This window comes from Canis lupus, chromosome X (genome assembly GCF_003254725.2).
Source record: "Canis lupus dingo isolate Sandy chromosome X, ASM325472v2, whole genome shotgun sequence".
NCBI lineage: Eukaryota > Metazoa > Chordata > Mammalia > Carnivora > Canidae > Canis > Canis lupus.
This window is the reverse complement of record NC_064281.1, coordinates 4,810,651-4,830,229: the sequence shown is the minus strand read 5'-3', so window position 1 is coordinate 4,830,229 and position 19,579 is coordinate 4,810,651. Positions and strand designations below refer to the sequence as shown.

General features: G+C 40.3%; 1 protein-coding gene across 14 annotated transcripts in view; it reads left to right on the top strand.

Annotated features, from left to right (window-relative positions):
- PNPLA4 (patatin like phospholipase domain containing 4) overlaps positions 1 to 19,579 on the top strand; it is a 107,606-nt gene that overhangs the window by 18,847 nt on the left and 69,180 nt on the right. For 11 of the 14 annotated variants that reach the window (XM_035711470.2, XM_049107654.1, XM_025436077.3 and 8 more), the window contains 2 exons: positions 9,489 to 9,641; positions 10,375 to 10,614. In XM_035711470.2, coding sequence (XP_035567363.1) covers positions 9,489 to 9,641; positions 10,375 to 10,506 — 285 coding nt within the window. In that variant the 3' untranslated portion in view covers positions 10,507 to 10,614. Of the gene's footprint in view, positions 1 to 9,488; positions 9,642 to 10,374; positions 10,615 to 19,579 lie in introns of those variants that run through there. The other 3 variants (XM_049107659.1, XM_049107660.1, XM_049107656.1) reach the window with 1 other exon arrangement.

Genomic DNA, 19,579 nt, shown 5'->3' with positions numbered 1-19,579 from the left:
AGTGGTTGAGCGTCTGTCTTCGGCTCAGGACATGATCCTGGGGTCCTGGAATCGAGTCCCACTCCAGGCTCCCTACAGTGAGCCTGTTTTTCCCTCTGCCTATGTCTCTGCTTGTCTGTGTCTCTCATGAATAAATAAATAAAAATCTAAAAAACATAAAAATAAAAACTTCATTTTGTTAAAAAAAAGTAAAAGACTTAAAAATAATAAAGTCCTCTTTGCAGCTCCTTTTATTTTTATTTTTGTAAAGATTTTATTTACTCATGAGAGACAGAGAGAGAGAGAGAGAGGGAGGGAGAGAGGGGCAGAGACACAGGCAGAGGAAGAAGCAGGCTCTACACAGGGAGCCTGACATGGGACTCGATCCCTGGTCTCCAGGATCACACCCTGGGCCGAAGGCAGGCGCTAAACCGCTGAGCCACCCAGGGGTCCACTGCAGCTCCTTTTATAAGCAGAAGTGTGTTTTCAGGTGGGAAAAGGCATCAAGGCGCCCACACACCTGGCCCTGATCAACCAAAGCTGGCGCTCCTTCCTCTATCCCCGACACAGGAGTCCCTTCCCAGGCAGCGAGCCCTTCTTCTCTCAGGCCCTTCACTTACCGGAGTGTTTGTCAAACAGTCTGCATTCCAGGAGAGCTCCCTTCACTTGGGGCTGACACTCAAGGCAGGAGGCAGGCTCTGGGAGACAAACTTAGAGGTGACCACCCACCTGCAGTCTGCTCCCAGTCAGCACTATGGGAAGGTATTTTTTTTAAAAAAAGATTTTATTTATTAGCACATATGAGTGTACATGAGTGGGGGTCTGAAGGGCAGAAGGAGAAGCAGACTCCCTGCTGAGCAGGGAGCTTGATCCAGGGCTTAATCCCCCAGGACCCCGGGCTCATGACCCAAGCGAAAATCAAGAGTCAGACACTCAACCATCTAAGCCACCCAGGCGCCCCTATGGGAACGTATTTTAGCCAGCTCCTTTCTGCGTTCTGTACCGTGGTTGCATTAAATGTTCATCATCCTACCCTCTCCGGCTCCTGCACAGAGATACACACTTTATAATCGAATATGGTATCTATTTAACACGCACCAGAGATACGCATTTTATAATCAAATAGGCTACCTTTAACACATACCGAATATATACATTTTATTATCAAATACACTATTTAACACATATCAGAGATACAGATTTTATAATCAAATACACTAACAGCTTAAGACATACCAGAGGTATACATTTTATAATCAAATACAGTATCTACTTAACACATACCAGAGATATGTATTTGTAATCAAATATAGCATCTATTTGACATATAGCAGAAATATGCATTTTATAATCAAATATGCTGTCTACTTAACACATAACAGTAATCTGTATTTATGATCAAATACAGCATCTATTTAACACATACTGAAGATGCATACTGTAGAGTCAAACACAGCATCTATTTAACACCCAAGATCAAGCACATACTCCTGGATGAAGAGATGTGATTCGTTTTACTTGTTTCATATATACATAGTATGTATTTAGCCTTTGATAGGTACGTGAAAAATGTTTAATATCTGTCATTCATTCATTCATTCATTCATTCACTTACCGTGAGGGCCCAACATGGTACCTGAACAGAGGGAACTGATTTTTACAAATCTCTTACCTTATATGATTGGGAACCTGTCTGAGTTCTGATCTTGCACATCCTCACAGTTTTTTTCTTTGATCTCTCCTGGCCTTTGCAGTCGTTTGCTGGGCTTCCTGTATAATTCTGGGTCTAGACTGGTTGGCCCCCAGACGGCTGCCTAAAGGGACAGACAAGGAGAACAAGGGACAGAGAGGTCACGTACATGGAAAAGTTATGTAGATACCAAGATGCAGATCCCAAGAGTGACACCTGTTCTGACATGAACTCTATTTATTAGCCATATGCATACAGGCTATCGTTCTGACTGGTTAGAAACAAAATACACACTTTTTTAAGAGCAACATAAAATTATTTAAACATTAGCTCATGGAAAGCATTTTTTTAAAAAGATTTTATTTATTTATTCATGAGAGACAGAGAGAGAGAGAGAGGGGCAGAGACACGGGCAGAGGGAGAAGCAGGCTCCGTGCAGGGAGCCCGACGTGGGAGTGGGACTCGATCCTGGGACTCCAGGATCATGCCCTGGGCTGAAGGCAGGCACTAAACTGCTGAGCCACCCAGGGATCCCCGCATTTTTTTTTCCTATTGTTGATACTGTATCTCAGAACTAGCAGGTATTTAGCCCCCAAGAAAGTGTGAGCTGTGTTGTCATCTAAAATTTTATTTGAGGGGCACCTGGGTGGTTCCGTGGTTGAGCATCTGCCTCGGGCTCAGGTCATGATCCTGGGGTCTGGGGATCGAGTCCTGCATCAGGCTCTCTGCAGGCAGCCTGCTTCTCACTCTGCCTGTGTCTCTGCCTCTCTTTGTGTGTCTCTCATGAATAAATAAATAAAATCTTTAAAAATAAAATAAAATATTTTAAAGTAAGTTAAAAACCTTTCCCTCTTACTGTAGGAGTAAAAGTTAATATTTATTTTTAGGTGTAAATCTTGAATAAAGGTGCTATCGAAATGAACTCTTAGGAACTTTAACTTTATAATGATCTGAAATGTAATGATTTTACTTCAAAGCTTGAGTTTATAATATACAGTGATAGAAATGGCTAAATGGGAAAAAATGGTAAGATGCTTTAGAGATTATATATTATGAAAGGGGATGTTGGGAATCCAGAGTCACCAGAGTTGCCAGTGTGGTCAATAATTAAGAGGTAGCAGGTAGGATGTAGATACAGTGTGTGACAGTAAGGAGGTGGGAACTTCAGAGAGGATGGAATCAAGGTGACAACAGAGCTGAGCCCCAGAGCCCACTGCAATCTAAGACTGTGCTAAACACTTTCCTGTTGAAACATTAGTAACAGTAGAAAAATGTGCCGGTGGCAGAGGCTTCTAGTTTTCTTGCACCATGAACTTTTCTTTGCTTCCTTACAACAGAGTTAGAGTTGTTAGCTGGACCCGGTGCAGTGTGTCTAACAGGCCACATTTCCTGACTTCCCTTGTAGGTAGGTATGGCTACACATTTAAGTGCTGACCCCTGAGATACAAACTGAATTACAGTGGGACTTACCTTTCATTATTTCCTGCTTCCCAGAGCTTAGATGTGATGACTGGAACTGTAGCAGGTGTTGTGGATCATGAGGTCACAAATCACAACCTGGGGTTGGACACAGAATGAGCTGACCCTGAATGATTTGAGGAGCTCCCCCCCTTACCACTCCACTCTGCATTTTCCTTCTCCCAAAAAAGAAATTAAAACCAGTGCTGTGATTGTTTTCTGTCACCTACAACAGAATGCTCTCATCTGTTGCGGGGATTCCTACCTGGTGTTTTACAGATGAGGATATTTGGATGCAGAGATGTTCATTGACTTCACTGAGGCCACCTAGCTAGTAAGGGGGCAGCTTCTCCAGGATGACCTCCAGTGTGTGTGTCTCTGCTGTGCCTCTTGTTCCACTTTGCTTAGTGCGTTCCTTTTATTAAAAAAAAAAAAAAAAAAAAAAATCTCCCCTGGATTATTTCTCCCCATCCCCATTCCCACTTCTTGGATTTGTGCCCTGACAGCTAAGAATGGTTAAAAGGGTCAGATGTTCGCAGCTGAATTCCCCATTATATGGGAATGTGGAAGCAGAGCCACAGCTAAACAGCAGGAAATGCAGTCCCAGAGCTGTGAGAAGATGGGGACCATCACCGAGTCCCTTGACCTTGGGCAGGAGGACTCAGTCTTGCTGAGTACCTGTGTCTGTGCACAGTAGACACATGACTACTTCATTTTAATGCCTCTTTGAAAGCATTCAGTTTTCCTTGGCAGTTTACTGATGTCCACAAAGAGGAGACCCCATGCCCACAATGACGGGAGACCTCGTCCATTTATGCAGACAGCTGACCACACGCCAGTGTCGTTCTGTGCTTATCACGGACTCTCCATCAGCCTGAGAGCCTCCCACAGTTTTATAGGATTTCTAGGCCAAGTTATTTTCCAGAATCATTCCATTTTCAGGGAAATGCTAACTTTGCTTTAAACACAGTGTTTTGCTGTGGGTGTGAGCTTCTCCGAGGATTGAAATCACAGAAAAATTTCCATCAATCTGAAAACACCTCTTCTGTTTTAAGTTCTAATCTTTTCATGGAACTTGGGTCTTGACTTGGTTGGTTTGCTGTGGTGGTTTCTCTAAAGTGATAGAGGTGGCGCTAGCAGTGGGGGCAAAGGGAAATCAGGTTTACTTGTATTTGGGCCGTAGATCCTTGGGAGGCAGAGCAGTGCCCGTGTGGCAGTGCCAAGGAGGGCCACGAGTACACCCTGCTCCTGTCACTACCGTGCAATGCACAGACCTCCTTGTTTCTACATCTGGTAGAACCTGTATTGAACATGCTGGATTTTATTAACATGTATTTGTGAGCCTGATATTTTTAAAATCAATTATCAATCATGTAAAAATATCAAACTTTCGTAACGCAGATTAACTTAAGAGACAGACAGTATATTTCCTACCTAATCTGTCTGCCAATTGTTGGAAGTGGTATGACATCTATTTCATTTAACCTAATTTTTTTAAAGTTCTCGTAGCTTTTATTGGCTTTATCTTATAAGATCATCTTTAGTATCCTGTTTATGGGAGATAGTCATTAACAGCTGAATACATGAATGAAAGGATGCAAACATATTAAAGGTCAGACCTGTAATTTTACTAATGAATTTTCTATCAGTATATATGGCCTCTGAACATGCGTACTATCAGGGCACATTTGCACAAGTTCTTGCCATCAATTTGGAACAAAAATGATATTTTCAAGAGGAGGTTTTAACAAGTTTTTGTTTTTTAAGAGATAGCATTATCATTGGCAAGTGACTAAAATGTCAGAATAACAGAATAAGATCATCTTTAGAACTGATATATGCAGATCCCAAGAAAAGCTGTAGGGTTTTGTGTTTTGTGTGTCTCTTTTTTTTTGTCTGAATTAGAATTCAGGTAATATTTTGACTGTTATATAAAGAAAATTTAACATTGACTTATTCTAGTCCACTGAGAATTTTGTATGGATTATAGATTATTATTTCTTTCATTATTGACATATTTGTGGGATAGAGAATTGTGGAATACTCTGTTACTAAGCATTTGTATAAAATTATCACTACAGATCTTAGACTTCTATTTCTTCATGATTTAGGCATTTCACACGGTTATTTGGCTCAGTCCCATCAGAGCAGTGACCTCTGACCATGTAGCTGATGACCAGCTAGATTTGGCTGGATGGAAATCTGTTTATCAATTCACATTTATCCTGAAAGAGAAGATCTTATTTTTCAGCAACAATCTAAATTTTTTTGCATTGTCTGTTTGAAAAAAACAGTTTTCCAGGGAATATTTTTGATCTAAGACTCCAGCATTTTCTCAAAGTTAGTATCTAGTCATCACTTTTAAATGAAAAATCAGAAATTCAAAAATTAAGACAATGTACCAATAATCTTTAATAGAAGTAAAATGTTGCAGGGTTTTTCACCCTCTTCTTAAACTTTATTTTAGCTGTCTCCCTTTAATTAACAAAAGCTCATCTATCTCTCCCCACCTCCTGTCTTTCTTAACTTCAAATGGTAAATTCTGACTTCTGTTGTGGAGAGTGGGTATCTCCTTGTTTTTCTGTCCCTCTCACCATCCCTCCCCTCTATTTTCAGAATCAAGAACCAAGAAGGTTCTGTTGGACATAAGTATTTTTTCCTCTGTATCATACAAGACATGTTTGCAAATACAAAGCAATTCTTCAGGCCATATTTCCTGCTCCTGGCCCCACCTCCCCAACTGTGCAGAAAACAATTACATCTACCCAGGTACATGGCTCTTTTACACTGTGTGAAAAGGAAAAATGCAAGTAAGAAGACCGCATACTCTGCAGCAGGGTTTGGGGGTGTTTTCTTTAAAGTATCCAGTAGAAAAAAAAATAATAATAAATAAATAAAATAAAGCATCCAGTAGTAAATACTTCTGGCATTGTAGGACATACAGTCTCTGTTGACACATCTACTCAAGTTTGCTGTCATAGGAAATGCAGCACAGCAATATGTAAACAAAAGGGCACAGCTATATGCCAGTAAAACTTCATTTATAAAAGCAGGTGGTGGGCCGCGGTTTGCCAACCTGTAAGCTAGAATGAGTAACTGCAAGCCTCAATTTTCTTTTCTGTAAAATGAGAAAACAGTATACTAGCATGACCTTCCTATCTGATAGCATTCTCGGAAAGATTGAGTAATACGGAACAGGTCATTTTATAAACCATTAGGCCCTGTGTCCTGGTACTTACAATAATTATAGACATCAACATCTCATTCATTCTTCCAGCAAAGTATTTTGTATTCACTTGCTTTTTGAACAAAACACCCGAAGACAGATCAGCCCTGCATCAAGTTTTTCTCATAAATATACACATCTCACTGTCTAGCATGTATCCAGCTTCACATTGGATGCTCTGAGGTACTTGCAGAAAGAAGTAATAGGCCCTTACAGTAGAGATTACTTCCTTAGGTTTTCTTTTCTTTCTTTCTTTTTTTTTTTTAAGATTTTTAACTTCTTCATTAGAGAGCGAGAGAGAGCACAAGCATGGGGAACTGCAGAGGGAGAGGAAGATGCAGGCTCCCCACTAAGCAGGGAGCCCGACATAGGGCTCAATACCAGGACCCTGGGATCATGACCTGAGCCTAAGGCAAACACTTAACTGACTGAGCCACCTAGGTAACCCACTTTCTTACTTAGATTTTTCCTTAATAGAGGAATTGCTTGAATTCATAGACCCTGGGGCAAATTCTTCATATGTTCCCAGAGTATATCAGTGTGTAAGGCAAAATTTACAAGTCCTGACATTTGCATAACCTGACCTGTTTGGGTGTGACAGTTGCCTTTAGAAGTGATACAAAACCATCATGGGAAGAACCAGCACAGTTTAGTTTTCTCCCTGCAGAAGATTCAGAATCATACATGCCCATGGTGGTAGTTACCAGCTTACAGAAGAATGCTGTCCCACAGGGTGGGAAAGAAGGGATGACTTGCAGGAATCTGTAGCAAACAGCCAGCGAATTCATAGACAGCAGTAGTTTAAATGCAGACATTTAAACCAGAGCACGTGACATATAAAATATTTCCACTTTTAATTTGGGGTTGAGGAATGTTTACTGCTGTTACTGTTGTTTCTAGAGATTTTGCTAGAATCAGCATGCCTGAATGCATGTGTGGTTTTTGGGAATGGTACAGCTCCCCAGAGCATAAATCAGGAGACAGATGCATTGCACGTAGAGTATCTGAGGGGTAGGGTTACAGTTATAGAGGAGCCAGTAACGGTGCAAATTTAATCAAGTCATCTGATAAGCTGTATGTTTTCCGTAGTCATTTATCCAATCAGAATGTGCTAACAAGAATGAAGAAAATTTGGAGAAGGAATTTTCGGTTCCCGGAAACAGCAGTCATTAACCCTGTGGTAAATTAGAACACTGCAGTGTGATGAGCCAGATTGCCCTCCTTTCCCTTAACTTGACGAAGTCAGATGAGCTCATACGACACACGGTACATATTTTTAATTTCCCTTGATGAAAACTACACATATTTTTACATCATTGGTGATCCAACCTACTGAGAATATGAACAATAATTTCGGAAGGTTTTTTTTTTTTTTCTTCTTCTCCGGGTATTAACACATTCCAGAAGTCTGTATCCATGTCCAAAGCAATCAGAAAAACAAAACAAAACAAAAAGAAGGTCTGGGACAAAAAGGCATGAAACCAGATATTTTGGGGCCTTCTCCCTGCAAATCTCCCTTATTTTAAGCTCTGTTTTTATAAGTATATATACACACACACACACACACACACATACACACAAACATATATGAACATGGGTGTGTTAAACACACACAAATACATGTAACTCTGTGTCTATATAATATATATAATGTAATTACATGATAATACTCATTCCTTTAAAAAGAATGACAATATGTAAACTATTCAGATCAGTTTCATTATAATCTACTCTACTTCTATTTTGTCCAAACCCGAATGCAATCCTCTCAACTTTTCACACACTTTCACTTTTCATGTATTTACTCTTACTCCCTTTGGGGGGAGTTAGTGGCTGACCAAAGCCACTGTAAGCACTGCAATACTAAACATTCAGTCACCAGTTTTAGCAATAAAAATGAGTTAAAAAGACATTAAAAAAAAAAAAAAGACACCTCAGAACAAAATGAACGTCTGTTTCAACCTAGTTCAGGGCATTTCCTGTTTCTCCCTCTGCCCTCTGCCTCTGCTGAACAGTACTGCTTTGGTTCTTCTATATGGCATTCCCAATGTTCAGGGGAAACTTAGCGTACAGCACTAAAGATTCTTTTGTGAGGGGTGCTCAACCATTATCAGACTTTGTTTTTTCCCTGTCAATGGGAAGATATCTCAGATACTACTTAGAGAATCTGTACCTCAGTTTTGCGTGTGTCTGTGTGTTTATTGTTAGAGCTGATTATCTCAATATGTCGGTTCAAAGATGGCTTGAGACTCTTTTGCTTCGAAATGGATAGCATAAGGAACATTATCTTCATGTTTCTTTAGTTGTCCTTTTTTAGCACACAATTGTGCAGAAGCGACTACAAACTTCTCTTACCTGCTTTGTCCATCTGTCTCCTTTGAGTATGGGTCTGAAAACACAGAACCTCTTCTGAGTTCAGTGGAGTTTTGTTTGTTTTTATATAGTACTTCCATTCTTTATGGCTTTAAAACCTTCTGTCTTAAACTCAGGTGCCACTTTGGAAATAGGATTTCTGGTTGTTCAGTTTACTTTTAACTTTGCTACAGAAAATGACAATTTTTAAATCTTGTAAAAAAAAATGGAATGTCCTCTTATGGTAGATGGTTATTCAGTATCAATGGTAAATGTGGCTCTCCGTTTTATTAATGAACCCCATCCTTATTATATGTCCTGTGTATGCACTGTCGTCATAAAAATTTAGGTACATTTTATGTATAATAATCTAGTTAAAGCTTTTAAACAGTTGGAGAGACTTCCCGATTCTGTGAGGTTCTCATATGGATAAATGATATGTGTACAAAGACTTGTATGAAAATCACTGATCTAGTTGGTCATCATCAATAGTAATTGAGAGCATTTCTAGCGCATGGATTATATTAGAAGGAAGGAGTCCTCTTGGGACTCCTGGGTGGCGTGATCTCAGGATCCTGGGATCGAGTCCCACATTCGGCTCCCTGAGAGGAGCCTGCTTCTCCCTCTGCCTATCTCTGTGTGTCTCTGTGTGTCTCTCATAAATAAATACAAAATCTTAAAAAAAAAAAAAAAAAAGGAAAGTCCTCTTCAAAAATCTGTGCTCATCTTCACATGGGAGGTGTGTCATTGACATGTGCTGACAAGGGGTATTTCTTTCCACAGAAGTGGGTAGATGGGGGCCTCACGAACAGCCTTCCCATCCTGCCTGTAGGCCGGACGGTGACCATCTCACCCTTCAGTGGACGACTGGACATCTCCCCACAGGATAAAGGGCAGCTGGATCTCTACATTAATATCACCAATCAGGACATAATGGTGAGTTGTATGTTCAGTTGTATTTGAAGATAGTTGCCTAAAATTTTCCACACGTTTCCAAAACTTTGGAAGCTCATTGATAATTTTAGGTAGAAATTGCATCTTCTCATTCATTTTTTTTTTTAATAGTTTACAACATGTATCATACACATGGGCCTGAGGGTACCTAAACCCTATGAGCATACAAGTCTTTCGCTCTTTATTGTCTGGGACAAGTTCTCTGTTTCTTCACTTCTTCAGGACAGTAAACTTTGGCAGGATTTCAGTTGCAGTTAAATCACATCAATTATTTGTTTTTTAAAATGGTGATAGTTAAGTATGGCAAAATATTGTAGATAAACTTAGGGACTCAACCGAATAACTTATATAAAATATTGACTCCCTTATATCCAATCTAATGGTTGTCAAGAGGAGGTGATGTTACACAAAGGAGATGTGTGGTTGACACATCCGAGAGGTGCTACTGGCATCCAGTGAGTAGAGGCTAGGGATGCTGTCAATGTCCTGTGGTATACAGGACCACCCCCACAACAAATGAGTATCTGGCCCCAAATGTCAATAGTACCAAAACTGAGAAACCCTAATCTAGTCTATGGTGAAGTTAAACGTTTTAAGTTCGATTTTTCTCAAACTGATTTTTTTAAATCACTGTTTGTATCGATGATAAGAAATCATAGGTTACATTTACTTGTACTGTAATGTCCTATGGCTTCGATCTGTTCTTCTGTTCTAGTTGTCCGTGGCAAACTTGGTGAGGCTTAACCAAGCCCTTTTCCCACCAAGCAAGAGGAAAATGGAATCACTGTATCAAGATGGCTTTGATGACGCCATTAAGTTTTTACTGAAAGAAAATTGGTTTGAATAGAATGCTTACAAGTTCATAATGCAAAATAGATTTCATACCTTTTTTTTCATTTTTGTCCACATAGCTTTTGATGAAGGTTTCAAATTGAATCATTTTCTAAAAAAACTATCATTTTTGTAATATTTTTATAGTATTTGTGATTATTATTGTAATATTTGTGATTATTTTTACTATGCAAGGAAATGAGAAGCATTTTATTAGGCAACGTCATTAAGAAGGATGCATACAGGTTCTGAGGAGTCTCTTTCAGAGAGCGATCATGTCCTTTGAAAAATTTAGATGGGTAAGCAATTTGGGTAAACCATAGGATATTGAAAACAGAGGGCTGCCGCCACATATGCTTTCTTCCTACAAAGAATGTGACTGCATGTTTGTGATGTGAAACATGGGTGTTTGCATGGCATACTCGTCATACCAAGCATGGAGGAACAAAGGTCTGCCCCTATGGGTAGACAGATTGTGCCTGGTGAGGAGGCAGAGGATGAATGGGACATGGTGGCCCAGAAGCCCAGCAGTTGTGACACTAGGTGGGATTTCCTTATTCTTCAGGAGAGGTTTATCTCCTCCGCACCTGCTTCCTTTCCAACCCTAACCTCCCCCACCACTGGCAAACCCCCAGGCCCTGGACCCCACTAACATGATTATCAGGCTGTTTTGATGCTTCTCTGTTGTAAGCCCTAAGCTCTCATTAATAATTTTCTCCATGTCTCTCTATCTTTCTCTTTCAGCCTATGTCTTGGTTTCTCTCTGTGTTCGTGCAAGGCCACATGTCACCAAATGTTTAGCCATTACTCTATGTACTGGATATATCTATTCCAGGAACCTAGATAATATACCATTAAACGTGAAGAAGTAGGTAGCCTAGTGAGTAAGAATTAAATCCAAAATAAGCATTCATCTATTATTTTAAGTCATATTATACTGATTTAGATATTCCCTTTTTTGAGTAACAATCTTGTCCCTTTGAAGACTTGTATGCGGGTTTATAGTAATTCACGGACACTGTCTCAAATCTTAAACCTGTTTTTATGGGGCTTTGCCGAGCATAAACTCTTAATTACTAAGAGGCCGTTAGAAACAAACCAGTTTCATTGCATGTCTTTAATTGTTATGCATTTCTCTTTTAACATTTGAAACCATTCTTTAAATCAGTTTTATGGTTCTTAAAAGCCCCAAATACACAATTTTTAGCACATAACCAGGAACGATTGCCTTTTTTCTTATGAGTTATGCAGAGACTCTTGATAGAGTAGTGATATTCCTTGGGGTATGTATTTCTCGCTACTCTAGAAAATAGATAGTTGAATCTTAATACATCCTTTTATAAGTGACATGACCATGTTCAGTTCTGTTTCACATCTGTATGTTCACTAGATTTCTTCTCTTTTATCATTTTATGTGACTGTCCTCTTGGCATGATATTTCAATAAATTTTGTATGGATGCCTCCCTCGAGCAAAAACAAATCTTAGTATGTTAGACATCTAAGCTACTGCACCTACTACTTACATCTTCGACCACGTAGGTGGACACTACCTTCCTTGAGAAACACGCTGAGATCATGGACAGATAGGTCTGCAGTGCAGCAACTAGGTTCTCCCTCTTGGGAAAAGTAGCAGTGTACTGCAGTATGTAATTTGTACGTGCCAGGGTGTGTATCAAGTTCTCCAGTGAGGCAGGACACAAAGCATGCTCTGTAGGTGGTCAGAATGTGTCCCCATGCATCTATCCTGTTGGAAACCAGGCATTCAGCACAGGCTGTGCCACACAGCATTGGCATCAGTATTCTGAAGCGCTGTACCACCGGTAGATAGAAAAATCTCAGGAGACTGTGTGACCCCGATCCTAATAGGTTTGCTGTGATTGTCAGCCTGGTAAGTCCCCGCTTTCCTATCGGGGCAGTTTCTTAATGCCTTTGAATCTGTCATTTAAAATTTAATTAGTCTTTCTGTTCTTCTTTTCATCAACACTTTTTGCTTTGTGACTATGGTAACCCACTGTTTCCATTGACAATTAGAGAAACTAGATTTGGTTTTGAAGTTAAATAATGCTCTAAAGGAGCAAGTAGTATATTTTAAAAAAAACAACAACTCTGTCACATTCTGGTTTCAAAATATTGGATATATTGTGTGCATACCAGAAACTGACAAAGAAATAGCTGACTGGCTCTGGGCATTGAATTGGGAGTCTAAACAGTTATGCGCACTTAAAATGGGCAGATTTCAGGTATTCTGCTCTTAATTTTTTTTCCTGATGGTTAAAACAGATACATATAAATAACTTTCCCTTTTTATATTTGTAAATATTAATCATAGAAAGTTTTGGGATCCAGTCCATTAATTTTATAGTTGAGGAACCAATAATTAAGGAAGTTCACGGTTTAGAGGTTTTTCTTGCCTAAGCTATATCTGCACTATGGCAAAATAAAATTGAAAGTTGAAGTAATTATCCACATAATTCAAAGCAGGAGAAAAAGCAATCTCTGCAGGCCACAAAAAGTGGACAAATTTTTAAACAGCAACAATAATAATTACTAGCGACTAGTAGCAATTACTAATAATTACTAGTAATTATTATTAATTACTATTATTATTATTATTTACAGATTGACAGTTCAGTTGGGCTGAATTCACCATGTAATTACTCAGCTTTGCACTCAGTTTTGCCTCTGGTGACACAACTCAAACCTTTGCTTACTCAGTGCTAATACATATATTTACATATTCCTGACATATGTCCCTCAGTATAATATCTCATACACTTAACTCACAGAAAGAGGGGCAAAAATATGATTCAATCTTTTCCACAGTGTAGACAGTATTTCTGGGTACACAGTCCTGCACTCCTTATAATAGCATTTCTAACCTAATCTGGAAATAAGGTAACGTTACGTAGTCAAAAGTGAATGTACAGAAGCCTCCTTAAACATACATATGTACGCACGCACACATATACCTGAAGTACAACAGGTCATGGCACAGACATCTGGACTGTGCAGAGATGAAGTGTTTACTTACTGAATTTTTTCATTTACCCACTGTGAATGTTTCATTTACTTCCCATGTTTACAAATGTTCTTTAAGCTATATACAGTTGAATTCACTTTTGTGGGCAGACCAGGTAAAGTGCAAAGCAGTGTACCATCCATTTATGGAAGCCACGCAGTACCAGGCAGTCCAGGAACATAGCTCTCTCCTGATGGGTTCATCAGCTTTGCTGTACAGTTTTGCAGCTGTGGGCAAGCTCGGCAAGCTGAGAAGGTTCATGGATTTAGAAATGTGTGCAATCCCATCCTGAAAGGTGCAGGTCAAATGAGATACTCTACTTCCAAAGCCTGGAAATGAGTCATACAAAGGTTCTATAGGACATAGGTGGGTTTCTGCCCTCATGAAGTTCACTTGATAAAGCAGAAAATGGACAAACAAGAAATTCAGGCCGCACTGGCTAACAGGTGTGACAGGGCCAGGAAGCTTGAAGGGGGTGCACAAAGCAAGGAGAGACCCTAAGGACATACTGGTATCAATTGCTAGCCAAGGGATCCCTGGTGGCGCAGCGGTTTAGCGCCTGCCTTTGGCCCAGGGCGTGATCCTGGAGACCCGGGATCGAATCCCACGTCGGGCTCCCGGTGCATGGAGCCTGCTTCTCCCTCTGCCTATGTCTCTGCCTCTCTCTCTCTCTCTCTCTGTGTGTGTGTGTGTGTGTGACTATCATAAATAAATAAAAATTTTAAAAAATTGCTAAAAGATCAGAGCTCTACCATCAACCCCCAACCCATTACTCACCTGGGCTGGGAAGAAGAAACGCTAGTTGAGAAGCAGAGGATGACACCTATTCAAATCCAGAAGTCACTTCAGGAAAGGGGAGAATCTGCCAAAGCAGTGATGGCTCCCTGGGCTTGCTTACATGGGAGACACTTTGGCAATGAGCATACTCCCCAGTGACCCAAAAACTCAGCTTCTGGCAAGGCTGCGGAGCTAGGAGATGAAGCTGTCCTGAGCAGCCTGAAGCAGAAGTATCTGACAGTGGTTTGAAATCCAAGGGAGTTAGCAGTGCCATTCCCTCCTAGAGAGGGACGGGATCTGCTTCCTTTGGCTATTTCTGATTGCTCCTCCCACTGGCTGAACAGAATCATGGCAGTGTTACTGACCATATCAAGGTGTGCTAGCCTCTTTGGGATGCTTTAACAGAACACCAGACACTGGGTGGCTTATAGCCTACAGGGATTTACTTCTCACTGTTCTGGAGCCTGGAAGTCTAAGACAAGGCACTGGCAGGTTTGGTGTCTGCTGAGTGCCAGCTTCCTGGTTTGCAGCCAGCCATGTGCTCGCTGTGTCTTCACAAGGCAGAAGGGTGAGGGGGCACTTTGGGGTCTCTTTAATTAGTGCTCTTTGGTCTGGACCAATGTCTCTTCAGTTTGGACCATTTTATCCAGTCTTTCTTTGACTTCATGACACTGGGAATATCAGTGGGAGTTTGGAAGATTATGGGTCCTTTTCTATGTTAGTTGCCTAGGACTGCCATAACTACTACCACACACTGGTTTAAAACAGCAGAACCTTCTTCTTTCACAGTTTCAAGAGGTCAGAATCTAAAAATCAAGGTGTTGGCCAGGTTAGCTGCTTCTGGAGGCTAGAAGAAAACTCTGTTCCATGCCTCTCTCCAAACTACTGGTGGCTGCTGGCAGGCTTTGGCGTTTCTTAGCTATGGCAGCATGGTTCCAACACCTGCTTGTCTTCACATGTGCTTCTCTGTGCATATGTCTGAGTCTTATGTTCTTAGAAGGATGCCGGTCTTTGGATTCAGGGGCCACCTAAATCAAGGAGGAACCCATCTTGACATTCTTAATGAATTCTATCTGCAAAGACCTGTTTACAAGTGAGCTCACATTCTGAGGTTCTGCATGGACATGACTTTGGGGGGGTTCACTATTCTACCCACAGAAATTATTTTATATGATTTCCCTCAGTTCGGGTTTATCTGATGTTTCCTCATGATTGGCAGGGAAATCACAGATGCAATGCTGCCTTTTTCTCATTGCATTTTATCAGATGGTACATGACTTAACCTCAGTGAAAGTGATGTCTGCCAGGCTTTTCCTGTACAAAGATATTCTATCCTCATTTATAATTAATGTATATATCTGTGGTGCAGCATTTTCAAAATCATATAAATACCTGCTTCTTTGTTAGGCTGTCAATTTATTTCTGTGTGGACTCATGGTTTCTTATTTTATTCAATGGATTATGCTCTGGTACTATCATGATTAGTTTTTGTTTGTTTTTAAAGATTTTATTTATTCATAAGACAGAGAGAGAGAGAGAGGCAGAGACACAGGCAGAGGGAGAAGCAGGCTCCATGCAGGGAGCCTGACGTGGGACTCGATCCCAGGTCTCCAGGATCAGGCCTTGGGCCGAAGGTGGCACTAAACTGCCGAGCCACCCGGGCTGCCCCTATCATGATTTGTTTTGATGCCCAAATTGTCCTCAGTTTGGTCAGCAGGAACCTATTTTGGCTGACTTCTGTGTCATCATCCTTTGTCATATCCTCATCATCCTTTGAGCATTTCCTTGCTTTCTGGAACAAGATTCTCTAGGCTTCCCTTCTACTTTCTCTTTCCCAGCTCTGAAATCTGCCATTTCTGCAAGTGTTTTAATTACTTATGGTAGAAAACAGTATTTGTATTTATGGTAGGAAAAAAGAGCAAAAGTATTTTCCTTTGTAAGTTGTGTCTAGCACACCAAGATTTTCAACACTTGAGGAATGGATGACTCCATGCTTCGATAAACAAGATTATCACTTAAAAAATTTTGCGAGAATTTAAAGTATTCATTAAAAAGCTGACAGGAACAGATGAAAATAGTACTTTTATACCAGCAGAACCTAAGAAATGAAATGATGCATTTGCAATAGCAAAAATATGCATATTATCTAAAATCTGTGCAAGGAGTACCTGGGTGGCTCAGTTAAGTGTGTGACTCTTGGTTTTGGCTCAGGTTATCATCTCAGACTACAGAGATGGAGCCCCTATGGCAGGCTCCACACCCAGTGGGGAGCCCACTTGTTCCTTTCCCTTTAATCCTCCCCCTCTGCTCCTGCCCCTTTATGTGCTCTTTCTCATAAATCAATCAATCTTAAAAAAATTTTTTTTAAATATGCAAGAAACATGAAAACTCTACAGACTTACCTAATTATGTGATAATAAAATGTTTCCAGTGGGAACATCAAATTCTGGGTGGTGTCTAGTCTCTTCATATTAAGCCACAAATTTTGCAAATTTCATTCACACTCTCAATGTTCATGTTTTCTAAATGTGACAAATAGATGTTAAAGTTCAGTTGGCAGAAGGAATGCTCAGTGGTGGCCAAGAAAGGTTAAGTAATTTTGTGACCTTAACGTTCTTCATTTCTTCAGAGAATTTTTTTTTTAAAGATTTTATTTATTTATTCATGACAGAGAGAGGCAGAGGGAGAAGCAGGCTCCATTCCATGCAGGGAGCCCGATGTGGGACTTGATCCTGGGTCTCCAGGATCATGCCCGGGGCTGAAGGTGGCGCTAAACCACTGGGCCACCAGGGCTGCCCCAGAGAATTTTTCCTTAATGTCTTTTGCCTACTTTTCCAAGGAGGCATTAGAAATGAGTTTTTTGTTTGTTTTGTTTATTTAAGGGAAGCCAAATAGAAGTCATTTTTAGGACAGTTAATTGTTGAAAGCTGTTGTTGCATGTGAAGGAAACCCAATTCAAATTACTTTAATCCAAAGAGAAATACAAGAAAGATGATTGCCACATTTTATGGCAATGACTAGTACCTTTGGCTGCACATTCTGGGGTATATCTGGCACACCTGCATGCAGCTGCTCAAATCACATCTCCAGATACAATCTATCTTTAGAATAGGTTCTCTCCAGATGGTGAGTAAGGTGGTTGCTCTCTGAGCAAAACTCATTATTTTACATATAAGTGGTTAAAGGGCATAGGGAGGTTTTTTTTGTTTGTTTGTTTGTTTTTTTTTCTTAATAGCCCTAACGGAAAGTCCAAGGGAAAATTCTGGATGGGTGTGATTGGGTCATGTGTCATCTCTGCCCTCCTGTGGGCTTGGCATTGGATATTCCGACAGTTCAGGCATGGAGCCCAAAGGGAAGAGAGAAATACTGAAATATTTTTATTACTGACTTTTAATAAAATTGATGTTTGCACAGTAATATTATTAAAAGGAGCTCTTCCTCCAAGGAAGCCACAGGTGTACAGTTCATTCACATGAGCAGTCCACTGTGTTGAGTTCAGCAGAGAAGGCCAGTTAAGATATGGATAAAAAAGCCACTGAATGTGACACCAGAGGAGTGTGGATCAGTGAGAGCCAATTTTATAGAGGGATGGTCTCATGAAACAAACGTTGAGTTGGAGAGTTAAAATAGTTGAAACGATATAAATAAGATTCTAGTCTTTAGTTTTCAAGTGACAGCTTGCAAAGACATTACTAAGTCTTTGAGTCATGTTCCTTTAGGTCCCTGGATTTCAAGCTGAAGTCCTTAAACCAATACGGGTGCATCACCTGGGAACATGTTAGCAATGCAGAAGCTCAGGCTTCTTGCTCAACCTAATAAATAGAATCAGCGTTTTAAACTACATTCCAAGTGATTCGTTGCGTTTTGAGAAATACTGGTCAGATGGCCGTTTCCATAGTAATGGGAAGAAGAACTTGTTCGAGGAGGGCACTAATGGCAGATGGCATAGACAATATTGTCATATTCTGTAGTCAGATTTTTCCCCCAAAATACTTGGTATTAAAGGGTTGGAGAGAAGACCGTAAACGTGGAAGTTTGATGTGTGGATAGGTATTACTTCTGGTGGGGGGCAGTAGGGAGATAGGGAAGGAAGATGTAGGCATAAGTGTTAGCAAATGAGAAAGATGCAGTGCATGGGGGAAAGCAAGAGAGCACGGAGGGGACCTTGTATCATTTCCAGTGAAAGCTGGTAGAAGCCAGATCAGAAGCACTGGTGGAAGACTGAACAGGACCTCTTTTAAAGAAGCCAGATCTTCAGGAGACACGTTGGCCATGCCCAACATTTCTGAGGGATAGAGAAAAGTGAACAGGGTGCTGACTTTCATCTTAGAACAAAAGGCAGGTCATTCAAGTTTACAACATCTATGAAGAAAATGTGGGTCTTCCAGGCCAGCTGGTATCATTTATTGTACAATTAGTGAAACCACTCAGAAACAGCGGACACCTGGAAACACTGACTATGGACCCTGTTGGTGAGAAAGTGGCGAACAGGAAAGTGGAATTTTATGGAGTGAAGGATCCTAGGGTGTCAGAGCTGGATTTCCATGAGTAGGATAACAGAGTATAAGAAATGAGGCTCTAGCGTCTGGGAGAGAAACACGGAAATGCCACAATTGCAAGTTATTTTCCTTTTGATGCAAAACTCCATAAAACCTTCTGTACATAGGACTGCGGTGTTGGTGAGCAAGTTTCTAAACTCATTAGAGAAAATTGCTTTACCTTTGACATTAATAGAAAACGAATATCCAAATTCCATTAGCTTTTGACGAAAGAGTCTATTAGTAATGGATGGGATGTTCTGCAGTAACTTAATTTAATGGTTGGTAATGATAATATTTGTCTTTTTACCTCCAATGGTAGAATGACTTTAGCCGTTCACTTAATAAAGTTTAAAACTCTGCAAAAGTTTATATGTTATCTTTTTACTATACCCAAATTTTGCAAAAAATCTGTTTTCAAGTTCTATTAGATTAATTCTAATGTTTAAAAGGAGCCAATGCCACGTGTTTGCTAGTAAATTCACTCTTTGGCTACCCTGTGATACAAGTTTTGTTCCTTGTGTCTTGTGCTCAACTCTCACACCTCCCCTGTTCTTCCTAGAATAAGCCAGAAAGCTCATTTTCTATGCCAAGGAGGAAATCAAGTGCCTCTAGTGGGAATCCCACCAGCTTCTCAAAACCAGTTGAGCAAATCTTGCACAGCTTCCCTTCCTTCCTCCGTGCTTAAATGGAGAGAACATCTCTCTCCTCTTATAGCCCAGAATTTGTGCATTTACCTTGTAGCCTCACCTCT